Source organism: Amphibalanus amphitrite, unplaced genomic scaffold, assembly GCF_019059575.1.
Source record: "Amphibalanus amphitrite isolate SeventyFive unplaced genomic scaffold, NRLGWU_Aamphi_draft 000861F_arrow, whole genome shotgun sequence".
Taxonomy (NCBI): domain Eukaryota; kingdom Metazoa; phylum Arthropoda; class Thecostraca; order Balanomorpha; family Balanidae; genus Amphibalanus; species Amphibalanus amphitrite.
This window is the reverse complement of record NW_024882355.1, coordinates 56,200-69,234: the sequence shown is the minus strand read 5'-3', so window position 1 is coordinate 69,234 and position 13,035 is coordinate 56,200. Positions and strand designations below refer to the sequence as shown.

At 52.9% G+C, this 13,035-nt stretch overlaps 1 protein-coding gene across 1 annotated transcript in view; it reads right to left on the bottom strand.

Moving 5' to 3' along the window:
• The window catches only part of LOC122367281, a 30,957-nt gene extending 18,682 nt beyond the window's left edge, over positions 1–12,275 (bottom strand). Inside the window, exons 1-3 of the mRNA XM_043340246.1 lie at positions 11,639–12,275; positions 752–912; positions 123–324 (exon numbers count right to left, since the gene is read on the bottom strand). Coding sequence (XP_043196181.1) covers positions 123–324; positions 752–912; positions 11,639–11,711 — 436 coding nt within the window. The 5' untranslated portion in view covers positions 11,712–12,275. The remainder of the gene's footprint in view (positions 1–122; positions 325–751; positions 913–11,638) is intronic.
• Between the last annotated feature and the right edge of the window lie 760 nt (positions 12,276–13,035).

Here is a 13,035-nt window from a genome sequence, read left to right as displayed (position 1 = left end):
CTACCACTCATATGTCCTCATTTTCTTTGCATTTTAATCTCAACATGCAACGAATCAAGACCCAATGCAATAAATAAAGTCCTCATGCACTGAATCAGCTTTCCACCGTCACCAATACTCACTGTAGACCACCAGTCGCTTGTGGCGGGTGAAGTCGTGCCGAGTGGACGTCACCTTGCACATGTAGCGACCACTCAGCTCCACGGTCGGCCGGAGGATCTGCATCGCCCGGTACCGCTCGTTGGCCGTCTCCGAGGCCGTGAAACTGAGGTTAACCCTGTGACGGAGAGGACCCAGCGCCTGCGGTCGCTGGCCGTGGATCCACTGTGAACGGAAAGTGAAACATGAACGATAACATAATCTGCTCCTTACTGAGCGCTGTATGTAGTGTATGTAAGCGCTGTATGTAGTGATTGGCTGATGCAGTTTATGGCATCCATGCACAAGTGAGATTGCTTGATGACTAGAGGACCAAAGTGAAATTGATCGAACTCGTGGAGTCTGAGCTACTTCGGATTTTCAATTATCCAAGAAGTGGCGATACAAAAAGTCGCTTGAAAAACAGACATTCGCTGTTTCAACCAAAGTATCACTGCTATCTCTTATTTCAACGTTAATGCGCAGCACTTCAGCACACCACTTCAACATCCAACTTAACCACTGCAGCTGTAAGGCGTCCTTCACAGACCGACAGACCAATCAGTCTTACCTGGAAGACGAGGTAAGACTGATGTGTGGCTCCTCGTCTTACCTGGAAGACGAGGGTGTAGGCACTGCGGATGTGAAACCACTTGACGTGCAGTAGCGTGTCGTCGGGCGGAAGTGTGTAGGCGCAGTCGAGCACCACCGACGCGTTGGTGCCGTTTCGCACCACAATCGGCGGGTCCAGCAGTGACGGGTGCTCGCTGCCGCCTGCGTACAGAAAGGGGATGGGTGTCACTGCACGCTGGGGTGTGTGACAGAGCTTGGTTCTAGTGTTGATGGTTTAGCTAGTGTATGGGTAAAAACAGCAATTCAGTGTCAAACGGGCTGATAAAACGCTTTGAACAGCGCTACTTTACACCATAAAATAGCGAACTCTTTCTATTGTTTACAGGCCAGGTGTAAAATGAAACTCTAGACAACGAATGTACAGTGTACATATGTTCACAGTACACATCAATGAATATATAACATTTCGTGTTATGATCCCGTTCCAACACAGCAAATAAGCCATGTATTTGTGATGCATTGGGCCCCACCACCAATGCCGGTGAGGTAGCGCGCCTTTACAGAACACTGGAATGTTAGACTGTACCGCAAGGTAGCGTAGTCCAGAATACTGGAGCGGTAGACTGTGCCGCAAGACATCCTGGCTTTTCTGCTCGCCATATTCCGGCGGTAACGATAACGCTGAAGAAAAAAAAGAAAGAATAATAAAGCCCTTGACTCTTTTCAGATATCTCCCAGAAACAGTTTCAATTTCGCACACTGTCGCGGATCTATTGTAGCGCGTGACAGGCTGTCGCAGACCGCAATGTCACGGCATTAAGCCAATACGGGCCGAGCCAGTCAATTTATGCCTAAACACGCTCCCCCTGCCGCTCTCTCGATGATTAATTCAAAACGTCATCGGGCGGATGACGCTGTCTGCGACAGAGTCGGAATTTATAACGAGCTCGGTCGTGTGCCGTCGTTGTGCCGTGGCGGCGCCGTATACCGCTCTGAGAGCACGGCCTACGGCCCGTCGGCGGCAGGCGGTCGGCGCGGCGCGGCGCTGGCGCGGTCACGGGTCGCAGCTGGCCGCGACACTGGGCCATATTGGCCTCATCAGCACGCCGATCTCGCCGGCGGCGGATCCCCCGTATCGTGGCGAGCGTAAGCATGTGTCGATCGAGTGTATATGGACAACCTGCAGGCGACTGGCAGGTAGGATGTTCTAGGTCAGCTCATGAATTGACTTTGTATATGCCTTTGCTTCAAGATACTGAGAATGTATACAGTGCTCTATATAACAAAGTATTGAACAGACAGTTACAACTGATGACCTGGCAGATCTTAGCATGTTAACCATGATGAGGCCCTGTTATACTTCAAGCTAGACGTGTCACATTCTCCTATCCCCCGGGCAGCGATGTCTCAGGAGTCATTACAAGGTCGGGTGGAGTTCTATGGATTGCAGCTCTCTGTTTTCCGGATGAGTTATTCAAACCCCATTATCGGCAAGACTTGTTAACATGTCACACTATCCTAATAACGGCTTATCACTTTGTTCAGGGAATGGTAAACCATCGCCACATATATCCTGCCATGCAGACATTTTGTGTATACGTGTTTCAATATAAGTTACACAACTGAGCTATACCACAAGATGGCCACAATTATCAGACGTTACCAGTAGGATACACATGACACTAATGCAGGACGTAAGTCTGGGCTTTGACCCCCACACATTTGAGTGTATGAGCGTGTGATAAGCACACGCTCAGCGCATCGTGAATAAAACTGTCACAAAGAAGCTGGAAACGTAAATGTGAGTGGAGGCATATGCATTAGCCAAATATGCAGATATTCTGGGCAGATAATTCCGCCATGAAAGCTTATTGTGGAAAGCCATAGAAAACATATGCCTGCAATAAATCATGAGATAACACTCTTGTCTTTCAACACAGTCACTATGAGGCTACGTGACGGCCCATCACAAGCCCACAAATAGCACGGCATAAACCCTTAACGGCCCCGACCTCGTCTGCCCCAACAGTCTGTCTCAGCCGAGACCAGTCTTCAGTGCTCGTATGGCCCAGAGGTCAGCCCCTACCGACACCAATCTTCAGAGCCGGTCTGCCCCAAAGGTCTGTCCCCCGCCGCCGCCAATCTTCAGAGCCGGTCCGTCCCAGAGGTCTGTCCCGCCGACCCCAGTCCCCAGGCACCTCCCGTCCCCTCCCCGCCAATCCTGCTGGCTACGCGCCTATCCGGAGTCCGGCCGGCGTCCATTAGCTGATGGTGACTGCCCCGGTGACCTGGCGCGTCCGGCGGCTGTCCGAGCTGCCCTCCTCGGCCGTGCACCAGCCGGCCCCGCGCTCCGTCACACCTTGTTTATTCACAGCATGGTGTAATTGGTGGCGGGCGCGCGGCGCCGGCCGCCGCCCCCGCCCCCGCCGGTAACACGCAACGTGGTCATGGCGGGCCGTCCTTTGTCCTCCCCCGCTCTGACTCTCTCCCTTCACTCCCTCTGTCCCTCTTTCCCTCTCCTTGGTCACGCTGTTTTCAATTTGTTCTCAATCTGTCTCCTGCCTGTCCAGGCCTTTGTTCCGGTACACCGTTCCATGTCATCATTTACTACCGCTGTTCACCAGTTCGTCCCACCTTTGTCCTTGCTCTCCGGCCTCTGTCCTCCTCTGTCTCCCTCTGTCCTCACTCTGTCCTCCTCTGTCCTCCCTCTGTCCTCGCTGTGTCCTCGCTCCGCCACCCTCGGCCCGCTCGCCGCCGTCCACTGCGGGGCCGGTGGACGGATATCTCGCCTGTGGCCCCCGGGGCCTGCGCCCTAAATGCCAGCCGCCGAGGCACACGGCACCGCTGCCGGAGACTGCCCCCGGGTATTACGCCCAACCTATTATTCATCGGAGCGACGGCGCAGCCCTGGGCCGACGCCGACCGTTGCGACGTGCGACGCACATATCGGTGACTGTTACGGCGCGGTACAGACGACTGCGGCGGCTCCGACGCCGTTCCGGCTGCTTAACGCAGACACGTCGGCTCGGCCCGCTGCGATGGAGTGCGTACGGCTGCAGTAGGGCGGGGGAGGGGGGGGGGGCGGAGCTGCGCGCCCTGCCAGTCCGAGTCCGTAGCGGGGGTAGGAGAGTGTAAGCTGCCGGCGCCTAACTGGCTGGTGTATCCATGTGAGGGCGCGTCTTCATATACCCGGTTAACCAGCCCCTACATACGAACCCAGCGCCACTTCATCTTGAGGAACTTACTTGACAAATTACCTGGTGTTATTAGTCCACACCTGTTTCACGGCATACCTTACCTCTAATGATGTTCGCCGCTGCTATATGAGCAAGGTACGGTGTGTAGTTTCCGCACACAGCCTGTGCAGCTGTTAGCAGCGTGGCGCGGCGACCTGAGTAATGTGGCCACTCAGGACTGGCCACCAGCCGGCGGTCCGTGCGGAGCCATTTCCGACCGGCACTGCGCCAAACGGCCGGCGCCGCCCCCGCCGCCGCCGCCGCCCCCGTCCCCGCCCGTGCTGCGGTGTCGTGATGAGTGACCGCGGCGGTTTGGGTGTGAATATTTCACGGCTGTGTTTGGCGCCCCGACGGGCCGGCGTGACGGGCCGAGCGGCCGGCCGACGCGGCGTCAGCCCGCTCAAGCTAATGTGGCCTGCATTGGTGGCTCGGTTATGAACGCCCGGTTGGATATGCATAGGTCGTCGACTCGGCCTGTATCACTCGGCCGAAGGGCAAACAGCCGGGCCCGGCGGTGCGCCGCCCCGGCTAATGTTATTGACTCAAGGAAGTAAAACAGTCTAATGGGCTCCGCTACGCTCCGAGAGGTGGTGTCATCCAATTTAATGTGGGCTGTCCAGCGTTCATATGTCTCTTTTTTGAACAGTCATGGTTTTCCTTTTACGGTAAAATACCGACATCTGTCTAACGTAGAAAAGGAACCAGCCAAACAGCAGCATTTCTTCGAAAAGGATGTTAGTTACCAGAGCAGCTGGCGCGGCCGGCGGTACAACTTGCTTTCGAAGACGAGCAAACTAAAAAACTCTTTACCTTCGATAGCATTTTTGAAACTTGAGTATACTTGATGGAATCGTTTGGGGGCCCTTAAATGTTGTTTTCTTGCCTTTAGGTGACAGATATGAGATAGCTGTGCAATTTCATATGCAATATCCTTGCATTTCCCATGCATTGCTTATCAGCGGAAGCTCCAGTTTTCTCTCCTCAACAAATATTTGGACATATCTCCACTAGACCTAAGAGCTCAAGTTAAAAATAAAACGGTCCGAAAGTGTTTCCTTTTATACGTGGAGCGGCGAGCCCTTTCATCATTCACGCAGGCCAGCCCAGTCTCAATCAATGGCGACCCCAGGGATCGGGCCGCAGCGTCGCCGGCCGCGCCAGCTGCTCTGATTCGAAGAAAACCGGGATGAGCCAGCTCTGTCTAAATCGGACCCAATATCTCACTGGGCTCGAATAATCAATCGCAAGAAACCGGCACGGGGGCGCGTCTGCGTTAGAGGTTACATAGAGTCAAAGCCTGCTGCCGGACTGCTGCACTGGTTCCAGGACAGCCGCCGGACTGATGGCTCTCATGGGACAGCTGCCCGTTTGCTATATCTGAGGTCTCTATTGAGCCATGCCTTCCTTAGGCCCTGGACAGCCGCTGGACCGCTGGCTTTGAGGAACATACTGGTCTTTTGTGAATGTAAGTACGTGCTTTATACGTGACAGCTTCGAGCATGTGTGCCTGAAATGGCTCCTGGAGTCGTGTAACCGTAACAGATGCTTGTCCTCTTCGTTCTTTGCCAGTGGTCGTTCTGAGAAAGCGAGAGTGCTCCCGTCAATCCTGTTCTATCATAACCCTTTCGAACCTTCCTCGTCATCCTTGCTCCCCCCCTTCAACCCTAGGGAACCTTTCCTATAAGCCGGACACGACGCCCTACTGTGCGGCGCCATGTGCGGACCGCCGCCCTCTCCCGGCGGCGCGGCGGCCGGGAGAGGGCCGGTCATGAGGGACGGCCGCCGGCACCGTCCTGTGACCGTGCCGCGGGCGATGACGACAGGTCAGCGGGGCGCGCCGGCCAGCCTCGCCCCGCTTTAGGAGCCGCGCGCACCTTTACTGCCGGCTGTGGCGCTACTCAAACTCAACAAGACGAGCCCAATCCACTCCGGAATGATGATAGACCGCCGCCGGGATGCCGGCGCGCTGCCGTCGCGGCCAGGCCGCCGCCGGGTCAGCGGCTCCGCGGCGCCCTCACAGACGGCCAACGAGCTCGCTCAGCCGTTAGGCGGATGTTAAAGTCACGCCGCGATTGACGCTGGTGGCGCTGTTTCGCCGAAACTGGAGTTAGTGACAAATCCGCCGCTCGCGTGACGCCACACAGGAAACGCGAAGGCGCAAACCCTGGGCTAATGCCGCAGCTTTGTCTTCTTTGTAGCACCATGGTTCCATAAATCGACGGTCTGTCGTGCTGTCATCGACATGAATTTACCCAGAACTGTAAGTCGCAGCGCGCACGCATCATATGTCATGTCAGCCGCTCTTGAACATGCATCGTTTCGCTAAAGGGTGATTCAGCTGACAGAACGACCTTTCGACCGTTCATGGGCTGTAACCGCAGGCACAATGTGGTATGTTCGCGTCCATGCAACTGGTACCGGACAGTATAACGCCGTCCGGTAGCGGCCTCCGCCGGAGCGTTATTAGACTGGGTGACAGCTGGAAAATGATGGTTCGATTTCTCGCAGTGCAATCACATTCCAGGGCACCGGAGGTGGACAATCATGCAATCGGTGATCCGATGTTTGTGGTCTAGAAGAACCAGCAATGTGCCTCGTAGTTATCCATCGTCGGTGTTCGAAAAAGCAAGCTGAGGTACGCGGGACATACCGGTCGTTAGACGTCAATAGCCCTAAACACGAATTTCGTTGGTAAAGGGGTATAATCTGTAGACAACTTAATCAGCCTTGTTGTCCGCGACTATAGGAAAAAAAAACTACGCTGAAAAAGATCGTTACACCAGAACCACATATAAAATATTTAAAGGTACTGGCTACTTAGTCACTTACTTCACCGCCAGCCATAGGACCCAATTCGTCACAAAAACAGTTGATGCTTATCTTTCACGCCGCAACCGACACGAGGAATTGGGAAACAAACAGCCTAACAAAGTGCGTGACTTAATTGGTTTCCTCTGCATGCATGTTACCTCCTTATCGAGGCCAATTGTGGCCAAATTTATTAAGCATCACGACAGAGAATTTGTCATTAGAACACTTTTTCGGGATATATAACTGTAATTATAGAAGACTAGAACTGTCATTAGAACTCACATTAGCATAACACGTCTTAAATAAAACCTTAGAAGTGATTAGACTTTATTGGAATTAACCCTCGCACGACCAGGCCATTTCTCATAACACGAACGACCAGGGGGGGGGGGTTGTTACGACCCCCCCCTTGGCGTTTCGAAACGGAAGGTCGTAGAGCTTAGCGGAAAAAACCAACGGATTGCTCTCAACGAGATCTCGCGATTGGTGGTATATTTTTTGGTCCTAGGTCAACATTTGACCTACTTTTGACTGGTCAAAGGTCAAATTTTCGGAAAAATAGACTTTTTTCAACTTTCAGCGACGATTGCGGCAAAACAGTGGGAAATATCGACTTGAAACCTTCACTATCGTGTTCCTTGATCAATTCTCTATCGTTTGGTATGTATTTCGTTTCCCTAGCTCTAAAAATGGCGCGTTGGGAGCGCCGGAAGTCGGCAGGTCACAGTCGGCGGCAGAAATTCGAAAAATCAAAATTTAAATTTTTGAAATCTGATTGTATTTTTGGATTTGGGAGGTCCATTTGCTCCCTGTAGAAGCTAATATTGCTGCATATTCCCATTGAGGTGACAAGAATTAGCAAAATAGTGGTTCGGGCGCTTTTCAAAAATAGTACCGGACGCTGTTCCTCTTGTGACGTCATAGCTCCGTGACCTGACCTGACCCGGTCAAATTTCTTATACCATATGATAGCCAATACTTGCCCCAACATGCATGGGAAGTTTCATCACGATCCATCAACCGATGTCCGTACCACCGGCAGGAAACCTCGGGCGTTGGCACTCAGTTTGTGAAAATCCGGCCGGAGGCTGTACCTCTTATGACGTCATAACTCCGTGACCTGACATGACCCGATCAATTTTTTTTCGGCAAAAGATGCGCAAAGGTTGCCCCAGAGGGTATGGAAAATTTCAGCCCGCTACGACAAGTCGTTTAGCGTGCACTTCGAAAAAACCTCAGGGGGGGGGGGGGTTGATACAACCCCCCCCCCCTAGGCGTTCTAGGGTTAATAGATGGACCGCCGAAGTCATTTTTGGGCTACTCTTTTCACAACATAGTAACAGACGTTCGGTTGAAAAACCATACTTTTTTGAAGCAGAGAATGCTTAAAGTGATTGCTTACATATTTTGACAAACTTGTTGCTGATTGAAAATAGAATAAGACTTGTTATATATGACTGCGCTAAGAATGGGCTTGGGTTGTTAGCAATGTCAATCATTTTACCTTTTATTAGATGGTAATTGCAAAGGTGGCAACGTTTAGTTTAGTTGGTTGGTACACGCACACATGTTTGCATGTAAGACTTCTGGCGTATTCATATTCGGTTTATGGATCATGATGTCGAATGTAATAGTCCAATCATGCATGCTTGTCAAGGAGCATACCACTTCATTCTTTATTTTCCAATATTATAATTTTATATATAAACACTACCTACTGCAACGGAACATGGAGTCAAAGTTGATAAAGTCATATGCCTACCTATTTCAAAATACAGCGTAGTGCTCGTATTTATTTACCTACCTACAGCTAAGATAGTAAGTAGCTAACATGCCATAACCTAAGCCATTATTAGCAAGTGGATCGGAACAGGTGCAAGGAACTTTCTTTGCTATATGCGTTCGAATGACTTGTCTCAGATTATTGCTTGGCATTTTGTAAACACACACCCAGCACTTTCATTTCAGTTCCTTTCCCACCATGCCTTTAACGTCTTGTCTTTGACATGCAACTTAAAATTGATATGGCCGTAATTACATACTTTGCACAAGCTTTGAGCGCAATGCAAGCGATTCGCGAGATTTATGTTTTCATTTCTGTTGTCGATCTATCAATATGTTGCATTACCCGTACATAGGGGCGCGCTGAGTTATGACGCATATGACGTCATGAAAACATTAAAGCGATGATCGATCTAGCCCACTATCTTCGCTGACGTGCCGGTCGAGCAGAATTATGAGCGTGTTATGTTTGGTGGCCGTTAAGTCAGAAGGCGACTGGCTTGGAACAATGGTGCGCGGTACGGCGCGGCGGGGAGCGGGTTCCCCAGCAGGGTCGAGCTGCTCGACATCGCGGGGGTGCAGGTGACAAGAAACGAGTTGCGGGGTCGCAGCGGGATGTGAATTAGTGGAGAGAGTGGGCTGCGGCGTGCGGCTTTCTAAGGAGTGGAGCTGCACGAGCGTGAGTTAATCATTAGTGGGATTGCAAAGGAGCGAGTGCACGAAATATGGAGTGCACGAGTACCATGCTATCTTCCAGAAGGCTCTAGGATGAGGAAAACTCCGTGCATGGAGTTCTGGTTTCTAGGATCACTGCACTGGGTTCTGCAGGTTCGCACCATATACCGGTCTCTGGGATAATGGTGTGGGGTTCACTGGGCAATGGTTGGTGGGACACTTTGCACGGACCAGGTTCTGGTGCTTGATCTAGGGTCCAGGGGTAATGAAATGAGGGTCATCAGGCACTGGTTTTAGTGGAAACACGGTACTGAGCAGTGGACACTTGATTCGGGAGTTTTTCTAGGGGGGGGGGGGTCACTGGGTATTGGGCTGGGTGGCACCGGGCACTGATTTGTAAGGAACATGGCATTAGATACTGGGTACTGATTTTGGGATTTGTTCTAAGGGTCACTGGGTAATGAGTTAATGGTCACCGCCACCGGATACTCATTAGGGGGGAGCACCTTACTGGGTACTGGATACTGGATTCTGAGATTTTCTTCGGGGTCACAGGGCAATGGATTGAGGGTCACCGGGTACTGGTGAGTGGAGGCGGCACGGGCGCTCGATCACGGGTGAGCGGCGCCCCGGCCGCCAATATCCGGCCCGGGGCAGCGGCACAACCTCGGCACGGCTGAATGGTGCCACCAATCGGGCTGCGCCCCCGCACCGCGCCCGGGATAGGTAAGTACGTACACGCGGGGACACGCCAGCTTCAGCGGCGGAGCGGCCGGCGGGAAGCGGCTGGCGCTGGCAGCCAGACTAGCCCCGGGCGGCAGACGGCGGACGGCAGACGGTGGACGGTGGATGGTGGACGGTGGACGGTGGACAATGGACGGTGGACGGTGGGCGGTAAGCGGTGGACGGCGGACGGTGGACGGTGGGCGGCGAGCGGTGGACGGTGGGCGGTGGACAGTGGACAGTGGACGGTGGACAGTGGACGGTGGACGGTGGACGGTGGATGGTGGACGGTGGACGGTGGACAGTGGACGGTGGACGGTGGGCGGTGGGCGGTGGGCGGTGGGCGGTGGACGGCGGAGCGGCGCACCTCACCTTTACCTGCAGCCATAATAGCGCTTACTGCAGCGCCCTGCAATATTACCGACCTTTAGCCCGTGCACCGGTCAGCTACATCGAGGTATCCCCGCCGCACCCACTGCACCCTTCCACACCCCGCTGCATCCTGCCATGCATTCTACCGAGCGACCTGTGCTGCTTTACTTCGGCTGGCTCTGCAGATTCAATCGGCCCGGCTGACCCCATCCGGAACAGAGCAAATGCAAATGCCACCTGTATCGGGACGGATTTTATAGCTACCGGCGAGTACTGAATGCGACTCTGGAGTGGCTGACCTTTTTATCCTGTAGAGAGGGAAGCTGAAATTGTGCTTACTTCACAATACATCAACGGAATCTAAAAGCCAGTGTTATCGCAGCATTATCTTTCGGTGCATTATATACTCCGATTATAAGACACGTTTCCCAGTTTAGGCTGTGTGTTTGTGTTTGTGTTTGTGTCTGTCTGCCTCCTGTGAGTGCGCCGCCTGCTAATGCGGCAGTCTACCGCTGAAATGAACGAGCAGAGTTGGCTGGCGCTAAACACGCGCACTGCCGGGATGTCCGGATGGCTGCCGAGGGGCCTTTCCGAGCCATCCGCTGCCGTTTCTGGCCGCCGTGACAGCAATGTCTATGGCCAGAGCGCACGGCATCCTCGGCGGCGGCGATATGTGTGCCGCTGCCCTTGGATTTATACCAACGTGTCAATGTGGTGGCACAGCGAATGCTTCTACGTCAGCTCCCGTCTAAATTAGCGAGCATCCGGAGCTTTATCGCTTCGTATTTACGCTCACGTTGAATGACACTCAGTGAATGCCTCTCTTCCTCTCGGGACTGCACAGAACGAGTTGCAGAGGCAGCAAAAGGGAATGAAAGTAAATAAAACGAAATGTCGCGACTGGATGAGAGCAAAAATACAGCAACAACGTTTACCCAACGCATGTAGTCAACAGAAGACTGGAATTTCAATGCAGCTTGTACGCAAGAAAATATCATATTGAAGGTAAAAACGTGGCTCAAACGTGCCCATCTGTAAATTGAAAAGCTGCAATATAAATCTGGTGTCCACTGTCCACGGTTGTCCGCGCGCGGGCCCGCCTTACACTGTCCCGCTGAAAGGATGAAAGCGGCACGGAACCAATAATGTAGATATCAAACTCTTGTTCCTGCCCCGAGGCTCACCGGAATGATAAATGCAATGTGTCAGTAACGCTGATGGTTATTAACGTCGAAACTGAGCACGATGTGCCACGATGGAGGTTTTCGGTCGGACACGTAAAGGGCCTCTAATCACGCACTCTCATTACGGGGAGTGGACTCACTTACCCACTAAGGATATGACTCGGACGGCCAGCAGAGCCAGCTGTGGCCAGGTGCAGCGTCTCCGCAGCACTGCCATGGCGACACCGGCAGAGACCCAGCCCGGTCACCAGACGCGGGGGCAGACCACCAGACAGGCGGCACGCCGCATGAAGGACCGCCGTCGGCGCCCGCGGCCAGAGGGTCGTGGAGCACGCAGTGCAATACGGAAATTCGAGGTAGACTGACAAAGTCTGGTCTACTTTGCAGCGTCTGACAATGTCTGGCCCACAGAAGAGATGATCTTGTAATAACAATAGCACCGTTAAATAAATTTGGTATCAGTAGCGAAACTTGATCTTTATGACTTGGCAATTAAGCCTGAATTTCAGCGTTGCAACATAATGTGACTAGTTTGGAAAGTGCATTATCAGGCTGCCACTTAGCGCATATCAAGACGATAGAACATTCAGAACACAGGGAAGTTGTTCCTCGCTTGTTTTCTCTCAAGCATTCAGCCACTTCTGCAATCTGAATGCACGACCCTCACTACGCACTCTTGTCCCGTATGTTCCACTGCGTCTCAGTCCTCACTGCACACGCCCCAGTCCCGCCGCGGTCCTCCGGCGCGCAGCGACCACGGAGTGAGCTCCTGCGACGCGCCCCCCTCGTCCACCACGGACCGACTGACGGCCGCGGGCCGCACCGGGGCCAGACGGCGCGACGGTGCCGACGAAACTAGGGGCGGGGCGGGGAGAGGGGGGCGGCTAATGCAATGAAATGCTCGCCGTCGCCGACCACTGCGCCGACCTGTCCACCCTATTGGAAACCCGTCACCGTCGCCGATACCGAGCGTCAGCGATAGTTTAAACTGCAGACCACTGCGATTGAGGCATTAATTTACGGAAGGATTGCAGCGACCAAAGATTTCCAACAACAACAAGGGTTTTATGTTCGTATTTTTAGTGTGTGCTGTAGTGTGGTAGAATTTCACGATATTTCCCAAGTAGAAACAGGGGCCGTTATAGTTTGGAGAAGGTGAGCCGGGCTGAGACTGAACCAGTGTGGTCTTACAAGCGATATTGCGTGGGACGGCCATCCGTGATGTAGTGCACTGTCAGGGAAAGTTTATTTCTTTCACAAATCTCTTTCATCCCATGTCGATCGGTCATTACAAGATAAGCTGGTTGTCGACACCTCATGACGGCTAGAGAATCATCTGATCAAAGCGTTAAGCTCGACAAATGTAATTAGTCAGGATGAAAGTCGGTTGAGGCCAAACTTATTGGTCAAAAGGTTGGATTAGGTTAAAAAGTTTCCAATGTTTTTACTTTTATGTTAGACGGGCTTCTTGTTCATTGTTGACTGCTCAGCCCCACGGCTGCGACCACTAGCAGACAGGCACCGAGCCAACAGCAGCGGCT